Below are 23,351 nucleotides of genomic sequence, written 5' to 3'. Positions count from 1 at the left end.
GAAAAGTGTGGTGGTCATTTGTATTCTTGCAACACTTCCACAAAAGCCAGATTTATGGAGTGCACCACTAATGGTTGCCTTGTCAACAGATGAACCTACCAAGACATGACCCTACACTAAATTCAAAAGGAGAGCATTAAACAGGATGCCCCGGTTAATTCTGGTGAAACAAACAGGATATCTAAAAAAAAATAATAGAAGCATCTTTTTTTTCTTTCTTCTTTTTTTCCTTTTACATTGTCTTTTATATTAGATTCTTGCATAAAGTCCAAATGTGTTGAGGACGGGTTTTGCTTTGCTTTAGCACAGTGTTTTATTTACTGGTACGCCTTGTTAAATTTTACATTTTCAAAGTATTAACATCTTTCTAGATGCAGCTCCATAAAAAAGTATTTACCCCTTTACACATTGAGTAGGATAACTTACTACCTATATCTGTAAAAGGCACTTTTCTGTTATGAAGTGAGTCTGTAGAAAAGTGAATGAATCTAGTTTTTTGCAGAGGTTTTGCTAATTTTGAACAGCTCAAAAATGAAAATATTTCAAGCTGTTATATTTTGTCATTTATATGATTATGGCTTATGCTCAGTAAAAACCCCCAAATCGAATCTCTCAGTAAATTAAAATGTTATTAAATTTCCATGAATTATAGTACAACGTGGCATGGAGGCCATCAACCTGCGGCTCCGCTGAGGTTAATGAAAGTCCAGGTTGCTATGACAACAGCCTTCAGGCTAACTCCATAGAATCTCTATGGGGTTAAAGTTCAGTAGTGGTGGTATACTGTATTGAAAAAGAAGTACATGTTGTTATGACTGAGAACACCAGGTGGCGCCACCGTTTCGCGGACGCAGCTGCAGCGCTTTTTTTTATTTATTTTTTTGAGTTAGAAACTGAAGGCTGCCGGAGCGGACCTGCATCGTCTCAGTAAACTTTTTTTTTTTTTTTTTTTAAGTAGGATTGAACACTCTGCATTTTATTAACATTCAACTGATACTTTATTTCTGTATCATTTATTATAAACTTTGACATTTTGCAAGATTAATTATCACATTTATTTGGGAGTTTGTGGTCCTCAATGCAGAAAGACAGTGTGATATATCAGACCAGCTGACAGATTCACATTCTACTTAGTATACAAGAAAAAAAGAACAAGGGGAGAAACTGATTTTTTTTCTAATTATCCAGTATGTGTGATGTTTTATAAATAGCTCCATGCTCAGGTTTTGACACCCCTAAAACTTTTTTCACATTTAGCTACGTTACAGCACCACAAACTAAAACTGTTGTAATACAAATCCTGAGAAATTACGCTTTTAGGCTGATATTTTACTCTTCCGTAACAAGTCATTCACAATAATAACTTTGTGTTGGTTCATCACATAAATTTCCCAATAAAATGACTGTATAGCGCAATGTGACAAAGCTTAAGTGATTTTGCAAGGCACTGTAAAAGTTTGTGTATTTTTGGATATTTGTTTTTTCTCGGCACAGCTGATCCTGCAGTAGAAGACAGTTTTTCATTAAAATCAGTTACATTTCACTTAAAAATGTTTTAACCTATAATCCATTTCATTTCAGAGTCTTCCTCGGCCCTTCGTCCTCTCCGATTCCTCTCGGGCCCTCATGAGGAGCGCGCCCGCCTCGTCTGGCTCTCTCTGCGGCGGTTGATGGCCTTGGTGCTGGCGCGGAGCTTCCTCATCCGGAGAGCGCGGAGCCGCAGCTGCAGGTCCCTCGGGATCTTCTCTCCTTTGGCCCGGAGCTCCTTCAGCCTCTGTATGGGCGTTTTGGTGAGGACGAAGTCGCAGATCGTCGGATGAGGCTCCAATCCGACATGGCAGCGACGCATGGACGGGAAGTATCCCTCTGCCCAAACGACCACCTTGTACTCGCCAGGGTTCAGCAGGCGCCAGTAGTCCCCGTCGGCGGCTGTACGAGGTTAGATGAAAACGTATATGTTGGTGGGAATGTCTGGTGCTTGAACAGCGAAAACTGGAACATTTCACTGTCTAGCAGGAGAGATTGAGTGGATTTTCTGCGTAACCGAGGATAATGTTGGAATTTTAGAGCTCGCTTTACTGCTATGTTCCAAAATTTTGCCAATTTTGCAATTGGTGTCAGATAACCTGGGTAGAAAGCTGCGGAATGCAACTTTTATTGCTTAATGGAAACAGAAATTTCGGAGAAAAAAAACTAAAATTTTTCAATAAAAAAGTTCTCTGGTAGGATTACATGGCTTTTCGGCCGTATCAAGATTAGTGTATTTCGCAAAACTGCGATTGAAACACTTTATAAGCGTCACACGGGTCACGTGATCAACAACCGGATGTTACCACTGACGAACAAGACGATGAAGACAACAAAGTGATAGAGCGATAATGGCTCGCCATGTTTTGTAACAACTTATTGCGTCAACAAACTTATTCACGTTTGATTTTAATCGCGTTTTTTATTTAATGGAAACACAGCAATTGAGAAATTGTGTTTTTTTTTTCCTCCTTAGCGGAATACTGACAAAGTTTAGCGCACATCTGTAATGGAAACGCAGCTACTGGCTGACATCTCCAACACTCAGTCAGTGAATGTAACTTACATACAAACGCTCTCTTTGGGTAGAAATACAAGATTACAGAAAATGAATTTCTCCTGGGGGGGGAAACACTCCATGTTTCCACTTTGTGAAGCTAAAAGGCTAAAAAAAACAAAAAACATCTTGAAATCAGCAAATAATGTTCCTGAGGTTGATTCAAACTGAACGATAAATAGAGAGAACCACCAAAAAAAAAGGTACATTTCCCATCACATTTTCATTTCCCTTAGTAGAAGGGAAGCTAAACAGCAGGTTGAATGAAAACTGCAGGACTGACCTGATCTGATGTCATGGTCGTGGTCTTCCACCTTGACCACAGCGTTTTCTATTCCCTGTTTGGTGCTCTTGTCTCTGATGACGCCTTTAATTCCTCTGTGAACCTGAGTGAGGAGGAAACCTGGCGTTGAGGCCGATGATGAGCTGCAGTCCCAGTAAGAAGCTCACACACACTCCTTCATGTTGCACTTTTTGTATAACCATCAACAAGCTGCTTATGTCTGGCTAAACATTTGAACAATATTGAACCTACTAGGAATTTTGTTGTTATTTTAAAAGAACCATGATTTTGTTTCCATTTTTTAAAACCCCTTAGCTGTCATGAAGATATGGGTTTCCTTAAGGATCAATCCACTAACATGTAATCGTTTTGAGGGTGACAGTTAAGGGGTTAAGTTTTAAAATGACGAAACAATTTAAAAGTTTGTAAAAAAATAAAATAAAATAATAATAATAATGTTGCTGATATTTATGGCGATAATGAAAAAAAATCCCACATACTAAAGAGTTGTTGAGACTGACCTGCTCCATGTAAATTAGAAGAGATTCCTTGTTGTTCTCCCACTCCACTGGAAGCTCCCTGGCATGAGGGAACTTATCGCAGGACAGCTCCACGGTCACCTCCAAGCAGTTGGTATGCAGGTAGCTGAAGTCGTTCATGCCTGCAGAAAAGACACAAAGTGAAAATACACCAAGCCGAATCTAACAGACCATAATCTCAAATGGCATAGTCATGTTTATTAATCCTTATTAATCCTTTGCCACCAAACAGGAAGTGACTGTATTTTCCGTCAGGAGTCCGATCTGAACATGACTGAAAGTAATTCTTAAGGTTTGCTCTCAGTGCCACTGTTGGAATAATAAGGAAATGTACTAACATGCAGCTATGCAGAAAGTCCTAAAATATCCATCCATCAATTTTCTTTCACCCTTGTCCCTCAGTGGGGTCGGGAGGGTTGCTGGTGCCCATCTCCAGCTAACGTTTCGGGCAAGAGGCAGGGTACACCCTGGACAGGTCACCAGTCTGTCGCAGGGCAACACAGAGACACACAGGACGCACAACCATGCACACACACACTCACACCTAGGGGCAATTTAGACAGACCAATTAACCTGACAGTCATGTTTTTGGACTGTGGGAGGAAACCGGAGTACCCGGAGAAAACCCACCATGCACAGGGAGAACATGCAAACTCCATGCAGAAAGACCGGGGCTGGGAATCAAACCCAGAACCTTCTTGCTGCAAGGCAACAGCTCTACCAACGGCGCCACTGTGCAGCCCGTCCTAAAATATGTTGATAAAAAAATCTTTCATAACTTTTGGATTTAGTAAATGGAAATAATTTTGATAATCCTACCTGACCTAAAACAGGAAAATATTAAACTAATCGAAACTTGGAAGTTTCTTCCAATTTTCAAAAACTCAGACATGTTTTCTAGATTCTCAGATTTTCTAGATTCTAATTTCAGAAATTCTATAAAAATGTTCAGATTCATTTCTAATTTTAGTCGTTTTTGTTGGGGTTTTTTTTTTCAGGCAAATTTTCAACTTTTCAAACTCGGAAATTTCCACGTTTTTTGGCGATAATTTACTCTTTTCTTTTATCTACAGTGGCATCGCATTGTCGTACTCAAAGATTTTTCTGCAACACGCTAAATAAAATCTGTTTTGCTCCTGAATTAATGGTGAGAAAAGACTGGACCTTTAACCAATTCAAAACTTCTGTTGTGAAGTTTTGTCTGTTACACTAAACTAAAACCAGACAATCCTCTTAACTTCCCTACTGAGCACTGGATTTTTTTTATATATATATCTCCAGTGACTCACTGCCTGGGACCGTGTGCCAGGCTCCGCCGTTGATGATGTTGTTGTGCATCTGGAAGTCTTCGTAGTGGCAGATGCGGCGGTCCGGGTTGGCCAGCACCAGGTGCGTGGAGGCGTATACGCTGGCCAGCCAGCGGAAGAAGGCGTCGTCCGCCGTGGGGGTGTTCTCCTGAGGGGCCCAGTCACGAGTGCAGTCGAAGGGATACGTGACGACCAGCTCCCCGCCATGGAGGTTTGCGCTGAGCACGAAGGGAATGTCCTGCATCCAGCTGATGACGGCGCGGGTCTCTGGCGCAACCTGAGCAGCGGCGGAAGACGGTATTAGCATTCTTAAGCTAAGTGGGGTGGGAAAAAAAAAAGAGAAAAGAAACTGAACTTTTTTACATATATATCATTGCGTTACTACGCAATGACATATCGCGTTTGATGGTGACACGCGAGATATTGAGTATTAAGTCGTGGCCTCGAGCGGTAGAATTGTGGCCAAGAGTTAATTAAGTTGTTCTCGCGAGATATTAAGACGTTCGTTGGAAGAGAGTTTCCAACGAGTTAAACAAGTCATTAGGGGCATGCCATAGCAATGCATAAGGAGAGCAGTACTGACTTGCGAAGCAAGTCAGTACTGCCTCCATGCATTGCATGGCAGGCACCTATTGTTCTACACCCAATAGAACGCCTCTTTATTAGGGGCATGCCATAGCAATGCATAAGGAGAGCAGTACTGACTTGCGAAGCAAGTCAGTACTGCCTCCATGCATTGCATGGCAGGCACCTATTGTTCTACACCCAATAGAACGCCTCTTTATTATTTATTATTCTTCCATCACCGTTAATGCGGCTCGTACCGCTGCGTGCCCACCCACAAAAGTGGTATCAAATCGTGCGGCTCGATGCCGGCATTATTGCTATTACTTTTATTGGGGATCGGAGTTACGACGGCGACGTAAGAAGCGAAAAACGAGCGAAATTTCCAACTGCCGAACCCTTAGAGTGTAACTGACACCAACTGCCGCTTTTTAGAGTGAGGAACATGGTGGAATTTTGACCCAAAAATAATTTTGAAATCGTTCTCATGGCCGTAAAACTTGTGCTATTGGTATGAAAGTTGGTCAGGAGATAGCACCGCATGTCTGCTCCGGTAAAATGTTTTCGAAATTTCTCTAGGGCTTACGGTTTTCTGTCCAGGTGCTTCAGAGCAAAGTGACGGGACATGACCAACTGACGCTCCCCCTCAGTGTTTAATATAGGTTTTTGAAAAATTACTGAGCTCACCACACACCATTTTTCTCTCATCAGTGCAATTATTGTGAATGACCTACAGATATGAATCACGGGACTATCGGAGACGACAAGTAGCCCTCTCATACGCTTCAAACGGTTTTTGGATCGGCATAACGGTTCCCGAACGGAAAGGGGTCGTTCAGACTGCTTTTTTCATTAAAAGTGACTGGGTGTTCTCTAAGTTGCATGAAGTGTCTCTCACACACACACAGCAGTTGGCAGAGGCTTGATCGCTATGGCAACTGCTGGTTTGGCCTACAAGGTCTCTGTAGTTCTAAACATGGTGGAACACCTTAATACAGAGGGCAGAGCAGAAGGTCAGAACTACAACATGGCGGATCATTCAGTTATTACAGAGGAGGGCTGAGCTGGAATTTAGAGCTACTTGCTGTTTTGGGCATTATATTGGTGGATTAACCAAACCACTGTTACACATTGATTAGTGTGTCTATTTAAAATGAAGCGTACTGAAAATTTCAAAATAAAAGTCCTGACATTTTTCACATCAGGTTATGGTCTTTTGGGCTTTATGGGACTGGTTTAAACAAACCAGAGTTGCACATTGAATTAGCGTGGTCATTAAAATGAAGCTTACTGAAAGTTTCAAATTAAAAGTCTGCCTATTCCTCTAGTGTTAGTGCACCGCCGAAGGCGGTGCAATAATATTAGCCTTTTTTATGTTATTTATTCTCAGGATAGTGAACTGCCTTGCGCAGCAAGGCAGTTCATTAACATTAGCACAAACATTAGCATTTGAGCCCCCTTGACTATATGCTTCACACGGTTTCGGATCACTCTAAAAGATCCTGAATAGGATGGAGATGTTTGGACTGCTTTGTTCAGATAAACTAACTGCTTCAAACCGTTAGAATCTGTTTATCCCTTTGTGTCTCACTCACACGATAGTTGAGCTGCTCTTTAGAACTACAATGACTGAAGGTCAGAACTACAACATGGCGGAACTCCCAAATGTCACATAGGGATGAGCTGGCTCTTAGATCTGCTTGCTGTATGGGACTTTATATAGCTGGATTAACCAAACCACAGTTACACATTGGATTAGTGTGTAATCCACTGTAAATAAAAAAGCTATTGTAAATAAAGCTTACTGAAAGTTTCAAAATAAAAGCCTTGACATTTTTCACATTATGTATTTCCTCTTTCGTGCTTTATGTGACTGGTTTAAACAAACTACAGTAACACAATGAATTGGTGTGGTAGTTAAAAAGACGCGAAATGAAAGTTTCAAAATAAAAGTCTGCATATTCCTCTCGTGTTAGTGCACCGCCGTAGGCGGTGCAATAATATAAGCTTTTTTATGTTATTTATTCCTCATGATAGTGAACTGCCTTGCGCAGCAAGGCAGTTCATTAACATTAGCACAAACATTAGCATTTCACTTCCTTTGACTAGTGTACTAGCACTTTTACCTAAAGTTAGCTATTAGATAATTTTCTCATTAATTAGAAATGTTTAGTATAGTGAATGGAGCAGTAAAATTAAAACAACATGGTCCTGTTGCTCCACATGCTACTGCCAGCATTTAGGCTAACATTGGTATATTGGCAAATTTTAGCTTATGCATTAATTTTAACATAATGAATGGTACAAGTACAGCTTAGTCAACATGCTTCTGCCTCTCCAAAGGTTAGTGACTACATTGCAGCTTTCTTTAGCATTAACGCTAATTTTTAACATCATAACGCTGCGTCAAAGCCGACGGGCACACTTTGGCATGCCCCTTTAAAATTTCTGCAGGAATTTTCTAGTTATTTATTATTCTTCCATCACCGTTAATGCGGCTCGTACCGCTGCGTGCCCAACCACAAAAGTGGTATCAAATCGTGCGGCTCGATGCCGGCATTATTGCTATTACTTTTATTGGGGATCGGAGTTACGACGGCGACGTAAGAAGCGAAAAACGAGCGAAATTTCCAACTGCCGAACCCTTAGAGTGTAACTGACACCAACTGCCGCTTTTTAGAGTGAGGAACATGGTGGAATTTGACCCAAAAATAATTTTGAAATCGTTCTCATGGCCGTAAAACTTGTGCTATTGGTATGAAAGTTGGTCAGGAGATAGCACCGCATGTCTGCTCCGGTAAAATGTTTTCAAAATTTCTCTAGGGCTTACGGTTTTCTGTCCAGGTGCTTCAGAGCAAAGTGACGGGACATGACCAACTGACGCTCCCCCTCAGTGTTTAATATAGGTTTTTGAAAAATTACTGAGCTCACCACACACCATTTTTCTCTCATCAGTGCAATTATTGTGAATGACCTACAGATATGAATCACGGGACTATCGGAGACGACAAGTAGCCCTCTCATACGCTTCAAACGGTTTTTGGATTGGCCTAACGGTTCCCGAACGGGAAGGGGTCGTTCAGACTGCTTTTTCATTAAAAGTGACTGGGTGTTCTCAAAGTTGCATGAAGTGTCTCTCACACACACACAGCAGTTGGCAGAGGCTTGATCGCTATGGCAACTGCTGGTTTGGCCTACAAGGTCTCTGTAGTTCTAAACATGGTGGAACACCTTAATACAGAGGGCAGAGCAGAAGGTCAGAACTACAACATGGCAGATCATTCAGTTATTACAGAGGAGGGCTGAGCTGGAATGTAGAGCTACTTGCTGTTTTGGGCATTATATTGGTGGATTAACCAAACCACTGTTACACATTGGATTAGTGTGTCTATTTAAAATGAAGCTTACTGAAAATTTCAAAATAAAAGCCCTGACATTTTTCACATCAGGTTATTGGTCTTTTGGGCTTTATGGGACTGGTTTAAACAAACCATAGTTGCACATTGAATTAGAGTGGTCATTAAAATGAAGCTTACTGAAAGTTTCAAATTAAAGTCTGCCTATTCCTCTAGTGTTAGTGCACCGCCGAAGCGGTGCAATAATATTAGCCTTTTTATGTTATTTATTTCTCAGGATAGTGAACTGCCTTGCGCAGCAAGGCAGTTCATTAACATTAGCACAAACATTAGCATTTGAGCCCCCTTGACTATATGCTTCACACGGTTTCGGATCACTCTAAAAGATCCTGAATAGGATGGAGATGTTTGGACTGCTTTGTTCAGATAAACTAACTGCTTCAAACAGTTAGAATCTGTTTATCCCTTTGTGTCTCACTCACAAGATAGTTGAGCTGCTCTTTAGAACTACAATGACTGAAGGTCAGAACTACAACATGGCGTAACTCTCAAATAGCACATAGTGATGAGCTGGCTCTTAGATCTGCTTGCTGTATGGGGCATTATATAGCTGGATTAACCAAACCACAGTTACACATTGGATTAGTGTGTAATCCACTGTAAATAAAAAAGCTATTGTAAAGCTATGTAAATAAAGCTTACTGAAACTTTCAAAATAAAAGCCTTGACATTTTTCACATCAGGTCATTGCCTTTTGGCCTTTATGTGACTGGTTTAAACAAACTACAGTAACACAATGAATTGGTGTGGTAGTTAAAAAGATGCTAACTGAAAGTTTCAAAATAAAAGTCTGCATATTCCTCTCGTGTTTGTGCACCGCCATAGCGGTGCAATAATATAAGCTTTTTTATGTTATTTATTTCTCAGGATAGTGAACTGCCTTGCACAGCAAGGCAGTTCATTAACATTAGCACAAACATTAGCATTTCACTTCTTTGACTAGTGTACTAGCACTTTTACCTAAAGTTAGCTATTAGCTAATTTTTCATTTATTAGACATGTTTAGTATAGTGAATAGCGCACATAAAATGAAAACAACATGGTCCTGTTGCTCCACATGCTACTGCCAGCATTTAGGCTAACATTAGCATATTGGCTAATTTAGCTCATGCATTAATTTTAACATAATGAATGGTACAAGTACAGCTTAGTCAACATGCTTCTGCCTCTCTACAGGTATTGACTACGTTGCAGCATACTTTAGCATTAACGCAAATTTTTAAAATCATAACGCTGCGTCCAAGCCGACGGGCACACTTTGGCATGCCCCTTTAAAATTTCTGCAGGAATTTCTAGTTTCCACCTGTTATTAAATATCACGCGAGATATAAATCGTGGCCTCGAGCGGTCGAGTTGTGGCCATGAGCTGTTAGTGAGTTAGTAAGTCATTCCAACGAATTAATAAACATGTCATTGCCATCTGTTATTAAGACATTCACACAAGTTAAGTCGTGACCACAATTCTTTCCCCCTCTTATATCACCAGAAACTTTAATCTCTCTATTTAGTTTATGTGATAGAGCGACACAAAGTGGAAGGAAGAGGATATATGAGTGTATGTGAATGTGACTGACAACTATTTAGTGTCACTCCACAGAGTTAGCCATTGTAGAAGAGCGGCATGAAGAAAGCCGTAGTTAAAAAATGTCATTAGAAGAAGCATGTGGAGGAAGGGCTGGTCTGGTCTGATGAGACTGAAACAGAGTTTTTTGTTTTAAGGAAAACAAGGTGGTCGCACTGCAAAATCACAACATCTTTTGATCTAGTTTCTCGTACAAATATCTTGGTATACTTGAAATGAGACAAATGTACAGTAGCTCACAAGAAACATCTCAGCAAGACATAGGAGCTTGTTTTAATTAAGTAATTCCTTAATGTGGATACAAAGTGCCAGTTCCAATGGCAGATTGGAAGCGAAAAAATTGCAGATAATCTAGAAATTTGAATCAATTGTAAGGAGTTACTTACTGCCATATTATAAAGTGTACAAAGATATTTGCACTAGAAACTGGACAAATATACTTGGTAAGATTTGTATTTTTGTGTGCGGACTTGATGGGAAGATGAAGGGAGTATCATATCAGTGAGAAAAATACCAGAATGCTAAGGCGTTTTCGCACTGCAGGGAACGGTACGGAACGATACGGAACGGAACGGTTCCAGCCCTGTTATGTTTGCATATACACTGAGAGCGCCATCGAAGCGGTACCGGAGGTCATTATTTTGAAACTAAACAATGGTTCGATGTAGCAGCCGAAGCCTTTTCCTCAGAGATCGGCGGAAAACTTCTCTTTCCTCGTTGACCGATCTAACTCATTCTGTACTCGTTCATCAGCGAGTAAGCGAGGAAAAAACCCCCCTCATCATTAGACCAGGTGATGCACTATATTGAGACGAATCCATTGCTAATTAAAATAATACAAATATTGAAAAGTCTGACTCCATAACAACCAGCGGCCAATCAGCTGCTGTTCTAAGCAAACCGATTGGAACCACAGCTCTTGTGGTTCCAAGGGTCCGGGTGGAACCAGTCGCAAGTTGTAATGCAAACACGATCGGAACCGTTCCGTTCCGTACCGTCCCTGCAGTGCGAAAACGCCTATAAAGTCCTGGGACCTGAACCAATGCAAAAGACAAGTTTTAGACTTTACTTATTAAAAATGGGAAAAGGTGCATCCATAAAATCACAACAAGGTTGTGATGTAATGTGACGAGATAGGAAAAAAGAGGGTGGAAATACTAGTGCAAAACAATGTTTGGAAAGAAAATGCTGATCTTAAAAAATGGAAACGGCAAATTCTTTCTGCTCGAAATGACAACATTAGGAATCATTTTCAGGTTTCCGGTTTCTTTTACTTGGAAAAGATTCAGCAGTTAATTTCTGTAAACAGGAAACTGACTGAGCAGGATTATTCTCAGGAAAACTTCTGGCTCTTGGCTTTGGAAATGTTTCCAATCCAATATCACGTGCCTCTAATCCAGATTTTGAGGATATACCGGTACTTCTTCATCTTTTGCTTGTGCTTCTCTTTTTTTATGCAAGAGTTCAGAGCTCAGAAGATTCCTAGCCTGTGAAACCCATTTAAAAAATCCAATGTCTGTGTTCAGAGTTATAAAAATTCAAAACTTTATTATTAATTTTGCCTCCTGTGGGGGTAAAAACCCCAGTTACTCTCCCTTACCATGGCGTCTTCCTGCGTGTAGTACTCTGGGATGGGGATGTAGTGGTTGACACTTTAGATGGATCAGCTGCAGTCTCCTGGGCATCCCAATGATGTTGTTGAGGTCTGGAAAGTTATGATTCATGTCGATTCCTTCGTAGCTGTACGCCCTTCGGCCCAGCCGGCCAGTTCTGAGCCCTGCAGCCAATCAGATCAGCCCATCAGACATGCGTCAGGAATGTCAACGAACACATTCAAACACAATGATGTACAACGCAACTGTAAGACGTCCCTTTGCCATAATTCTGTGACATTACAGACCTAAAATCAATTTTAGGGTACTTTCTTCTTCTTTTATTTGTCTCTTTCTTTCTTTTTTTTTCCACCTGTTATTAAGATATTCACGCGAGATATTAAATCGTGGCCTCGAGCGGTCGAGTTGTGGCCATGAGCTGTTAGTGAGTTAGTAAGTCATTCCAACGAATTAATAAACATGTCATTGCCATCTGTTATTAAGACATTCACACAAGTTAAGTCGTGACCACAATTCTTTTCCCCCTCTTATATCACCAGAAACTTTAATCTCTCTTATTTAGTTTTTATGTGATAGAGCGACACAAAGTGGAAGGAAGAGGATATATGAGTGTACGTGAATGTGACTGACAACTATTTAGTGTGCACTCCACAGAGTTAGCCATTGTAGAAGAGCGGCATGAAGAAAGCCATAGTTAAAAAATGTCATTAGAAGAAGCATGTGGAGGAAGGGGCTGGTCTGGTCTGATGAGACTGAAACAGAGTTTTTTGCTTTTAAGGAAAACAAGGTGGTCGCACTGCAAAATCACAACATCTTTTGATCTAGTTTCTAGTACAAATATCTTGGTATACATGAAATGAGACAAATGTACAGCATTCACAAGAAACATCTCAGCAAGACATAGGAGCTTGTTTTGATTAAGTAATTCCTTAATGTGGATGACAAAGTGCCGGTTCCAATGGCAGATTGGAAGCGAAAAAATTTGCAGATGAATCTAGAAATTTTGAATCAGTAGTAAGGAGTTACTGCCATATTATAAAGTGTACAAAGATATTTGCACTAGAAACTGGACAAATATACTTGGTAAGATTTGTATTTTTGTGTGCGGACTTGATGGGAAGATGAAGGGAGTATCATATCAGTGAGAAAAATACCAGAATGCTAAGGCGTTTTCGCACTGCAGGGAACGGTACGGAACGATACGGAACGGAACGGTTCCAGCCCTGTTATGTTTGCATATACACTGAGAGCGCCATCGAAGCGGTACCGGAGGTCATTATTTTTGAAACTAAACAATGGTTTCGATGTAGCGGCCGAAGCCTTTTCCTCAGAGATGCGGCGGAAAACTTTCTCTTTCCTCGTTGATCATCTAACTCATTCTGTACTCGTTCATCAGCGAGTAAGCGAGGAAAAAACCCCCCTCATCATTAGACCAGGTGATTGCACTATATTGAGACGAATCCATTGCTAATTAAAACTAATACAAATATTGAAAAGTCTGACTCCATAACAACCAGCGGCCAATCAGCTGCTGGTTCTAAGCAGAACCGATTGGAACCACAGCTCTTGTGGTTCCAAGGGTCCGGGTGGAACCAGTCGCAAGTTGTAATGCAAACACGATCGGAACCGTTCCGTTCCGTACCGTTCCCTGCAGTGCGAAAACGCCTATAAAGTCCTGGGACCTGAACCCAATGCAAAAGACAAGTTTTAGACTTTTACTTATTAAAAAATGGGAAAAGGGTGCATCCATAAAATCACAACAGGTTGTGATGTAATGTGACGAGATTAGGAAAAAAGAGGGTGGAAATACTAGTGCAAAACAATGTTTGGAAAGAAAATGCTGATCTTAAAAATGGAAACGGCAAATTCTTTCTGCTCGAAATGACAACATTAGGAATCATTTTCAGGTTTTCCGGTTTCTTTTACTTGGAAAAGATTCAGCAGTTAATTTCTGTAAACAGGGAAACTGACTGAGCAGGATTATTCTCAGGAAAACTTCTGGCTCTTGGCTTTGGAAATGTTTTCCAATCCAAGTATCACGTGCCTCTAAATCCAGATTTTGAGGATATACCGGTACTTCTTCATCTTTTGCTTGTGCTTCTCTTTTTTTATGCAAGAGTTCAGAGCTCAGAAGATTCCTAGCCTGTGAAACCCATTTAAAAAATCCAATGTCTGGTGTTCAGAGTTATAAAAATTCAAAACTTTATTATTAATTTTGCCTCCTGTGGGGGTAAAAACCCCAGTTACTCTCCCTTACCATGGCGTCTTCCTGCGTGTAGTACTCTGGGATGGGGATGTAGTGGTTGGACACTTTAGATGGATCAGCTGCAGTCTCCTGGGCATCCCACATGATGTTGTTGAGGTCTGGAAAGTTATGATTCATGTCGATTCCTTCGTAGCTGTAGCGCCCTTCGGCCCAGCCGGCCAGTTCTGAGCCCTGCAGCCAATCAGATCAGCCCATCAGACATGGCGTCAGGAATGTCAACGAACACATTCAAACACAATGATGTACAACGCAACTGTAAGACGTCCCTTTGCCATAATTCTGTGACATTACAGACCTAAAATCAATTTTAGGGTACTTTTCTTCTTCTTTTATTTGTCTCTTTCTTTTCTTTTTTTTTTTTTTTAAGTAACACAAAATTGAAGTATTTACATGGTGAAACAGAGCAAAAACATCTGCCAAACGTGCTTCAGGACAGTACTGTGGAAATTCTGTGAAAAGTTGTCTTTCTTTAAAGAAAGTTGTGAAGACTTTCTGACGGCTCGGTATGAACTCCGTCTAGCAGCACCCACCTTCTTGTAAGCTACTTCATGTCCGTCGGGGTTCATGGAGGGTAGCAGGTGGATCCGCGTCTCTGTGACCAGCCGTACGACGCGCTGGTTGCCCTTCTTGTACTCTTTGCACAAATACTGCATGAGGTTGAGGACGAGCTCTCGACCCAGTGCCTCGTTTCCATGCATCCCCGCCACGTAGCGAAACTCTGGCTCACCTGCCAAGAGGAAAATTTAGAGGGTCTCTTTGATCATCAAGAAATAAATGTAACTTACGGTCCGGGTATAAATATAATTATAATGTAATTATAATGGGTCGGCAGAGGGATGATGGAGTTTATTTAAACTCTGGCTCTTATTTTTCTTCAAAGTCCAGGGGGAAAAAAAGGAGCAGATTCTTCACTCAGATTACATTTTTGGAGTTTTGAGAAACACTTTTGAACTGGACCACTGTCGAGCTCTGATTACCTCAATTACCATCGGACATTCCTGAAGGTAAAATAAAAATAAAAATCAAGATCCCTCAAAGATTTCACATCGGCTGTGTCTTTCATGTTACCTGAGATTTTATTTAATGGAGCGATGTAAAGTGGTGTGATACTGTGAAGTGGAAAGAAAGTAATGTTTTAAAAATCTAAAAATTGTGACAAGCAGTGGTTTGCTGGCGCTCTGATGCCTCTAAATAAAATGCAGCGCAGCACATCGCCACCAGGAGACATCGTTTAATCTGCCTTTGGGATCAAATTTTGGAGCTTAAATTTAACTGAATTTGAATAAACCAACTTGTTTTCAGACACAGATTAGCCACTGGAAAATTCAAGATGGCGGTCATTTTTCAAGACAGTCACCAGGGTCGTCAAGAAAGATTTATTTGTACACCAAATATGGCAATATTTATCACTGATTTTTCTTTTGGGGGGGGGGAGTCAAATCGTGCATAATTGGACCAATGCAATCACATTTATTGATAATGTTTGGATTTTTCAATATGGCCACCGTAGTTGTCATGAAAAATGAATTTTTGCAATAAAATTACCAGTTAAAATAATCATAGCTACTTAGTTTGAACCATAGGAAACATAAATTTGTACTAAAATCAGCAGTGGGCACAGTTAACCAAAACGTTAGCTTCACTAACCTGTAATTAGCTAAACAAGAAGCTATGCTAACGTTAAATGCATAACAAATATTAGCAGAAGCTAACGTTAACCAGACATCTTAACCTCTATCCAGCTGATGACTGGCTTGAGACTTGCAAATTGCAAAGTCATTAACTTCAGTTTCTGACTTTTATCATTTTAAGTTGATACATTTTATGGCAATAATTGGTTTTGAAAAATGGCCGTTGTCCTGAAATTCAAGCAGCTTATGGGAAATATGGAAAACGTACCGAGGTGTGAGCATGCTATGCTAAGTTTGATGTTTATATCCACACTTGAATGTTTTTTACAGCTGCAGTATCTGCAAAGTTCTCAAAAACTACAAATCTTCATGCCTTCCTTGTGGTTTGCATCGGAGTTACACTCAGCCACAAAACCACTTTTATTAACAACAGCTGTAAAAAGGAGAAGAAAAAAACAGAACAGAAGGATTTACGAAATTTATTTTTCTGAGAACAAAGCAGAACATGCTGCCCCACATTTAATTTATTTGTGCTTTTTGGCACACATGGAGTAACCAAAGCTAACACTGAAGCACAAGTCTGAATGTCTGAAGACAATATAACAAGGAAATCAAAAAGTTAGTTTACACAAGCGAGGCCCTCTGTAGAGTCTAGGCCTCCCCGGTCGCTCTGCTGAAGGAACCAGGCTGTGTAAACACTGCAGCTGCTAAAATCTCAATAACTTGAGACCTTTCCTATAAAATCATGAATGAACCTTCATGGGAAAGTGTTTTCAGTTTAGAGATAAATTTGCTAAAATATTTCTCAGATGAAAAAAGCGGGAACACGCTAGAGATTTTACAATCTAATGTTTAATCTAAATTAGTTTAGAAGATGTTAAATAAGGTTTATATTTCAAGAATCAAGTTTGTTTGGGTTTTCCCCTTAAGAAATAAATCATTTGAAAGTGAATTTTGTATTTATTCAGGTAACCTTTGACTTGTATTGAAATATGTTTGAGGATCAGATTGATAAATTGACTGACTTTTGACCACTTACAATGAGAGATGAGAGCTAGTGAAGCAATTGGTGTATTTAAGTGTGTAGACCTATTGAATACAACTGTAATTCAATATATTTATGTCTGTGTTTAAAAACTAAAAAAATAAACATTTTAAATCAGTTTAGTACTGTTTATCTGTATCGGATCGGTATCGGCCAATAATAACCCTTAGATATCAATATGGATATCGGTATCGGAAGTGAAAAAAGTGGGTCGATACGTCGCTACGTTCAAACACCTGGTATCTAAAATCGAGGACTCATCTCATCTCTTTAGCAGTTCTTACCGAGTTCATGTTTCCCAGGGTTATCCGATATCTCCATGACGTAGAGTTTGAGGCCCGTGTAGCTCTTGCCGATGGTGTAGATGCGGGTGATGTCCGGACACTCCTCAGTCACAGACTTCATGAGCTGCAGCGTCGGAAAGATATGCTGAAGTAGAAAGCCTTTGGAGATGTTAAATCTGGAGTCAATCTGCTAACAGTCTGACTAAAACCTTCTGCTTCAGTTTTATGGGAGTTGCTGTTACTCATCGTCTGGCTTTACCTTTCTCATCTCTTTGTAGTCATGGTGTCTGAAGTCCAGATTATCCCTCGAACCTCTTTCCTGCTGGTCAGGATACGGATCTGTTGGATCTATGGGGAAAGACCAAAAAAGGTGTCAGTAACTTGGCTTTGCTGACTTGGACTTGCCTCAGGTATAGTCAGTGTCCTGTTTTGAAAGTCAAGGATGGCAATGACTCACTAGCGGTGACACACTCTGTGGTTCAAACCCGGTAAATGTATGCGTACCGTGGACACGGCAGCCGAGTATCTCGGCCCTGAGGCAGACGGTCCCGTTGGAGTACCAGGTCTGAGGGTTGATGCGGATGAAACGGGCCACGGTGGGAACAGGAAGGAGCCCGAGAACAGGAGCCTCCGGGTTCTGGTTCCCTTCGAATATCTGTACAATTCAGGGAATGGTACACAACCACTAAAAGGATTTTAGTTTCATACCTCGAAGGTCTTACGCTTGTAATTGTAGCAAAAGTTGGTATCAAGGGGGTTGAATCCAATAGAGACCCACCATAAAATTAACATAAAATCCCATTAAAATACCTTAAGGTTTGTGACAGCAATGACATTAAATATGAATTAGTTCAATACTTTACCATGCCACTGTTGGGTAGAAGATTTAGGACATTAAAATTGATAAAGTATTCAATGGAAGTGACTTTCTTGTCAGGCATGATTATAATGGCCACCTACATTTCCGTCCAAAAGCTTTTACTGTAAAAATATATATTAACAATAAAAGAAAGCAGCAGTGATCACAAACAGAAAACAAGAATTTTCATTGGAGTTGAAAGGTAATAAATAACCGACAGCCTTATTTTAAAAAAATAACGTGGTAAGTACTGACTTATTTCCACAATCTATGTTCTATGTGAGGTTAGTATACAAAGTATTTTGTTTAGTTTGACCCTCAGTTTATGTTTTTTCTGTACAGTAAATCTTTCTGCAAACAGTAAAGAAAACTACGGATCAGAGCCATGCTTTTATTTTCCAAAAGTCTCCACATGTTTCAAAGACAAACCGTCTGAAAACATGACCTGCTTGGCATCAAGAGTTGTCTTGGAATGGAACAGAAAACAGAGTAGACTTCCCCTCCTTTTTCTCCTACTTTTTCCTGGAAAGAAATCCGATTTTTCCCAAAGATGGACTTGTGGTGTTGAAGGAAAAACAAAAATGCTTGAGGTAGATTACAGACTCAGAACAAACCCTGGATGACTTTGGGCTTCAGTTTAATTTATGTTTAATGTCTGATTTTGTCATCATGAAACAGGTGAATTTTTTCTTGAGTTTGTTTAAGTCTGTCTCCTTCTTCACAGCTGTTTTTTGTTTCCTCCTGCATTATATCACCGGGAAAAACTCATTGAGATCAGAAATCTCTCTTATGAGAGAATCCTGACCAAGATTTATTTGCTTTTAAAATAATCTTAAGATGGTGAAAATTGGTTTGTTGGACATTAAAAGTTGACAGTATTTGATTAAACGCACCAGAACAATATCATCTGCATAAAACTGACATTTTTCACATGGTACATTTAAATTAAGATTAAACAAAAGTGGCCCCAGGATATTTGTAAGAATTTGAAGTTAGACCCCCATACTTGAACCTACTGAAATAGTTCAAAGTCAAATTCAACAATAGTTTGTTGATAACAAAGGGAAGTTAAATGCATATTTATTTAAAACTAATGTAAAGAGTTATTGTAAACAGTAATGGCTGCAGGCAGAAAAGATCTCTTGCATCAGTTTGTATTAGTTTGAATTTGAATTTGAAGAAGCCTCCAATTAAAAACACCTTATTTTTGGTAGAAATGAACGTATTAGGACAGCTTCAAAAGTCTCTTCAGATCAGATGACAGATCTTACCGCCTCCTCTGTCCCGTTCATGCAGGTCTGCCACTCCACAGTGTCGTTACTCAGCTGAACCTTGTAGGTCTCAACCCAATCCCAACTGCAACACCAACCAAACGCAATACATTCAGTCGCTGATGCAGCAAAAAATGAAATGTGATTTCCACAAGAGTAAACTGATTACCATATGTATTTATTTTTACTTGTGTGTGTGTGTGTGTGTGTGTGTGTCAGTCATAAAGAACAGTGATAGTACCTGACCTCCAGATAGAGTTCCTGCCCTGCAGGATGACTCCGGTGAACAGGGTGAGGTGAAGGGCGTCCACTTCCAGCCACTGGTGCTGGTCCTTGAACGCGGCGCACCAGGCTCCGTCGTACTGATCTCCGTCTTCAATCCCCGACTAAAACAAACAAAAAAATAAAGGGAAGGAAGAGGAAGAAAAGCATGTCTTTCTTCTTTATTTTCCTTTGTCAGCTGCAAAATCCATCAGAGGGAAACATTGCATGGGAGTTTTTCAGTGTTGCATAAGTTGGCCTACTTACAGCTTAACTGCTTTCAGATGGCAGACGGAGGGCGGAGGAATGGGGAGTGTGCTGTAAATGTAAGCTCTGTGTTAAACCTAATTTCTCACAGACCTCCTGCGTAGACCAACTGTTTAAAAGTCAAGAACTTGTTATAAAAACAAAAGCTACCTGCTTTGCGAAAAGATTCATACTGTAAGAGATCAGGACAAAGTGAGCGTGAGGTGAACCGATGCAAGGTTTCCAGTATTGATTATGGTTAAAATTCTGAAAAGTGTGGCGTGCATTTGGCCGTCCGCTGACAAGCCGTACAATAAGAGAAGCAGTCCAAGGTGACTCTGGAGGTGACTGTGTGTTGCAGACGAGCACGGTGGTGGCAGCATTATGCTGTGGAGACATGTGAACTGGCCTTCAGAGTCAGCTGTTTGTCACATATACTTTCAGTTTGGCTGCGGCTGACACTAAACACATCTGTATTAACTTACACTGAAAAAAGAAAACGGATGATTCAAAATCATCATAACTAACAGAAGTAAAGGCTTTCAAACATCCATCTGTGTGGAATTAATCTATTTTTGTGATAAAGTTCCTGATATAAATTTACTGCTTAATAATACTCAAATTTATTGAAAGGGTATTTAGTCTCATTTCAAAGAGTTAAAAATATACATGTGGTTTTTACCGTTACATGCTGTGCATTATTTCTATAACAGGGAATAATTTTACCGATGTTGGCCCTTTTTCAAGATCTCAAGCTGTGAGTTTTCTGTGTTTTTTTTTCAGTGAGCTCTGCCGAAGGCTGACCTGGATGTTCAGCCTCCCTCTGTGGGGACCCAGACCCGTCCTCTCCTGGGACGAGGCTCGTATCTGGCTGTCGTCAACTCTCAGCGACTCCAGGCCGAGCGGAGGGCAGTCTGCGAGCAAAACAACAAGTTAAGAAGACATAAAATATGACGTCTCCAAACGCAGCTCCTGGGCATCAGTGGGAAACTGTGGCGACTTGATTAAGGGTTAAGAGCTCGCTTTCTGGTTTGTTGACGAATGCGAAACACAAGATGGATGACGCAGAAATGAGGTTTTGAGCGGGTTGTTATGTGAAATACCGCTAATCAGCTCAGTGGAACGTTTGAGGCCTTGACCTCCTCCAAAGGCCGGGTCTGGATGGAGGAGGACGCAGATAAAACCAAGTGCCAGAGGGTTTGGATGTAATCCGAGACGAGCCAAAGGCCGAAGTAAAGAAAAAAAAAATGTTTCAGCTCCGGCTGCAGAGAGGTTTATGGGTTCTTAACGATGAGAAATGTTGTGGTTAATCAAAAATGCATTTTGTGTTCGGGTGTAGGATCTGAAATGCACTTCAAAATAAAGGAAGACACTCTTATGGAAAAGGATTAGGACCACTGAAGAAGAGTTTTTTTTTTTTTTCCTTCCTCAGAATTTTGACTTTTTCCTCCCAAATTTAAGATTTTTTTCTTAAAATTCTGAGAAAAAAGTAATCATCTTTCAATCCTCATCTTCTTCCGTACACCTTAAATGTCATTGGAAATGAAAAAAAAATCTTGATATGATCACTGTTTGTCAAATAAAGGTTTTTAGCAACATAAATGTACTATTTGACTGAACTGATACCTCTGCTGTCCTTTGAACTATAATAATCTTCAATAACTGTTGTGGTGCATTTCAACAAACTGTCCTAACTGGGAAGCATGGTGGTGGGAGTGTCATGCTGCGGGCTCTTTTCTTTAATTGGGATAGGAAAGCAAGTCAGAATTGTTAAAAAAGATGGATACTGGGGATTAAGCTTCACTTTCCAGGACAGAAATTACCCTAAACAGCCAAACCAACAATGTGTTCGAATGGCCCAGTCAAAGTGCAGGTCTAAATCCAATTGAAAATGTGGTCAAGCTTAAAAGAAAGTGTCGTTCAAAGACGCTCCCCACCCAGTTTGACCTCGTCCTACAAAGCACCAGCCTTTTTACACTTCTGTTTTTGTAAAATCACTAAGAATCACCAGTTATTTTCCTCCCACTTCACAATTAAATGCCTCTTTCTGCTGGCCTGTGTCAATCTAATATATTAAAGCTTGTGGTTAAAGCGAGACAGAATGCGAGACATTTTTTTCCTAGTTTACTTTTTTTTTTTTTTTTTTTTTACAGAGCACTGTATGCAACGTGTGTGAGGTTATGTAAAGTCAGATTCATCTCTCTGCTCCTCCAGTGAAGTGGAGGGTTGAGCGAGATTATTAGAAGAACAAAAAATTCAAACTTATTTATTTCACAATATAAAACGCAAAGTGGTTAACTGACACTTGAAATGTGAAGTCCCTGAATGCATCAGTTAATTGTGGGTTTAATTGAAATTGAGTAACGTTCACACACAGCTTCAAGAAAGGACTTTTTTTCTTCTTTTTTTTCAGCCTTACCCAGTTTTGCTTTCTTATCATCTTTTGTGTTGGGATCCCCTCTCTCCTCTTCTCCCTGCTTGTCTGCCCTGACGTTGCGTTCACTGACCGCAGGTCTCGCCGTGGAGCGCAGCTGCTCTGTTCCTGCTGTCGGAGTCGCTCCGTCTCCGCTCCGCTCCGCCGCAGTCGGAGCCTCGGTCCACTTCGCTGACTCAGGGGTCGTATAGTTCGGTAAAAGAGAAAAACTTTCTGCCGTCGATTCAGCTGCCCCTATAAAACCAACGAGAGAGAGCAAAGAAGCCAAAACGCACAATGACTTTTCCATTTTACTCGGGGTTTTTTTTTTCTTTCTTTTCTTTTTTTCTTCCTCCTGCAGAGTTGTGATGGAGGAGAGAAAATCCTGGGTAGTTAATACCCTGATGGACCCGGACCTCCAACCCTCCTCTTTGAGTCCCACCTCCTTCTCTTTGCCCATCTCTCTCTCTCTCTCTCTCTCTCTCTTTCTTTCTCTCCTTTCCTCCCTCCCAGCTAAAATTCCAGCTCAATTCCCACGAAAAATGTCAAACTCAGAAATGACTTATGAACGAATTTTTGCATGAAATGTGCGCCATGGTGGCCAATAATGACTCGCGTTAGTGAAGTGTGTACTTATTTCAAAACATTTCCACCTAAAATGCTTAAACAAGCATAAACTAAAATGAAGTGTGTGTGTGTGTGTGTGTGGTTGAAGTTTATGTAACAAAAAGTTTGTAACGGTCAATAGGCCTCCAAGTCAAGTCTGTAAATATCTGATTAGAGGTAGTAGCTGTGATTAAGGTTTGAGGAGTAGTGAATGGCAAAAACAGTCTTTTTAACAATAAATATGAATTGACTTCTCTAAAAAGAAAATTGGCGGCAGACAAAGAGTTTGGCCGAGATCAGAGCCTTGTGGAACTGATGTTGGTTTGTGTGCCGAAAAAATTTACACATGTACTAACAAAACATCCTTGTCTGTATTTTTTCTTTATTTATTTTTGGAATGATTCCTGAATCTTTAAATCAGACGAAGCTGTGGATATCTAACATATATTCCACAAAATATATTGCGAAAATCCTCCCTTTATTTAGCTTCAATCCCTTCGGTTAGCTTTTTTTCTGCTAATGCTAACTGAGTAGCCTAATTGCTGTGCCTCTTGTGACGTCATTGTGCCCTTATAAGTGAC

The 23,351-nt window shown here is 40.4% G+C and overlaps 1 protein-coding gene and 1 long non-coding RNA gene across 3 annotated transcripts; one reads left to right on the top strand and one right to left on the bottom strand.

Moving 5' to 3' along the window:
* Positions 1-974: 974 nt before the first annotated feature.
* Positions 975-22,611, bottom strand: LOC103458201 (putative carboxypeptidase X1). 2 transcript variants are annotated; one of them, XM_008398852.2, is made up of 13 exons: positions 22,171-22,611; positions 20,556-20,665; positions 19,491-19,630; positions 19,245-19,329; positions 17,619-17,769; positions 17,374-17,462; positions 17,115-17,238; positions 14,685-14,881; positions 14,146-14,325; positions 4,696-4,990; positions 3,389-3,528; positions 2,868-2,970; positions 975-1,929 (listed from the first exon to the last, which is right to left on the bottom strand). In XM_008398852.2, exons 1-13 carry the CDS (start codon positions 22,472-22,474, stop codon positions 1,625-1,627), a joined length of 2,223 nt encoding a protein of 740 aa, XP_008397074.2. In that variant the 5' UTR covers positions 22,475-22,611; the 3' UTR covers positions 975-1,624. The 2 variants fall into 2 exon arrangements, with proteins under 2 accessions (XP_008397074.2, XP_017157849.1); XM_017302360.2 differs by lacking the exons at positions 20,556-20,665; positions 22,171-22,611 and having other exon boundaries at positions 19,486-19,616.
* Positions 4,872-21,846, top strand: LOC145549981 (uncharacterized). The gene is made up of 2 exons (XR_014085785.1): positions 4,872-5,010; positions 20,535-21,846. It is a non-coding gene; the product is annotated as an uncharacterized LOC145549981 (long non-coding RNA).
* Positions 22,612-23,351: the final 740 nt, after the last annotated feature.

The sequence above is a fragment of the Poecilia reticulata genome, chromosome 22 (genome assembly GCF_904066995.2).
Source record: "Poecilia reticulata chromosome 22, P_reticulata-male-v2, whole genome shotgun sequence".
Taxonomy (NCBI): Eukaryota; Metazoa; Chordata; class Actinopteri; order Cyprinodontiformes; family Poeciliidae; genus Poecilia; species Poecilia reticulata.
Note: the sequence above shows the minus strand (reverse complement) of the source record. Positions and strands in the feature narration are given on the sequence as shown.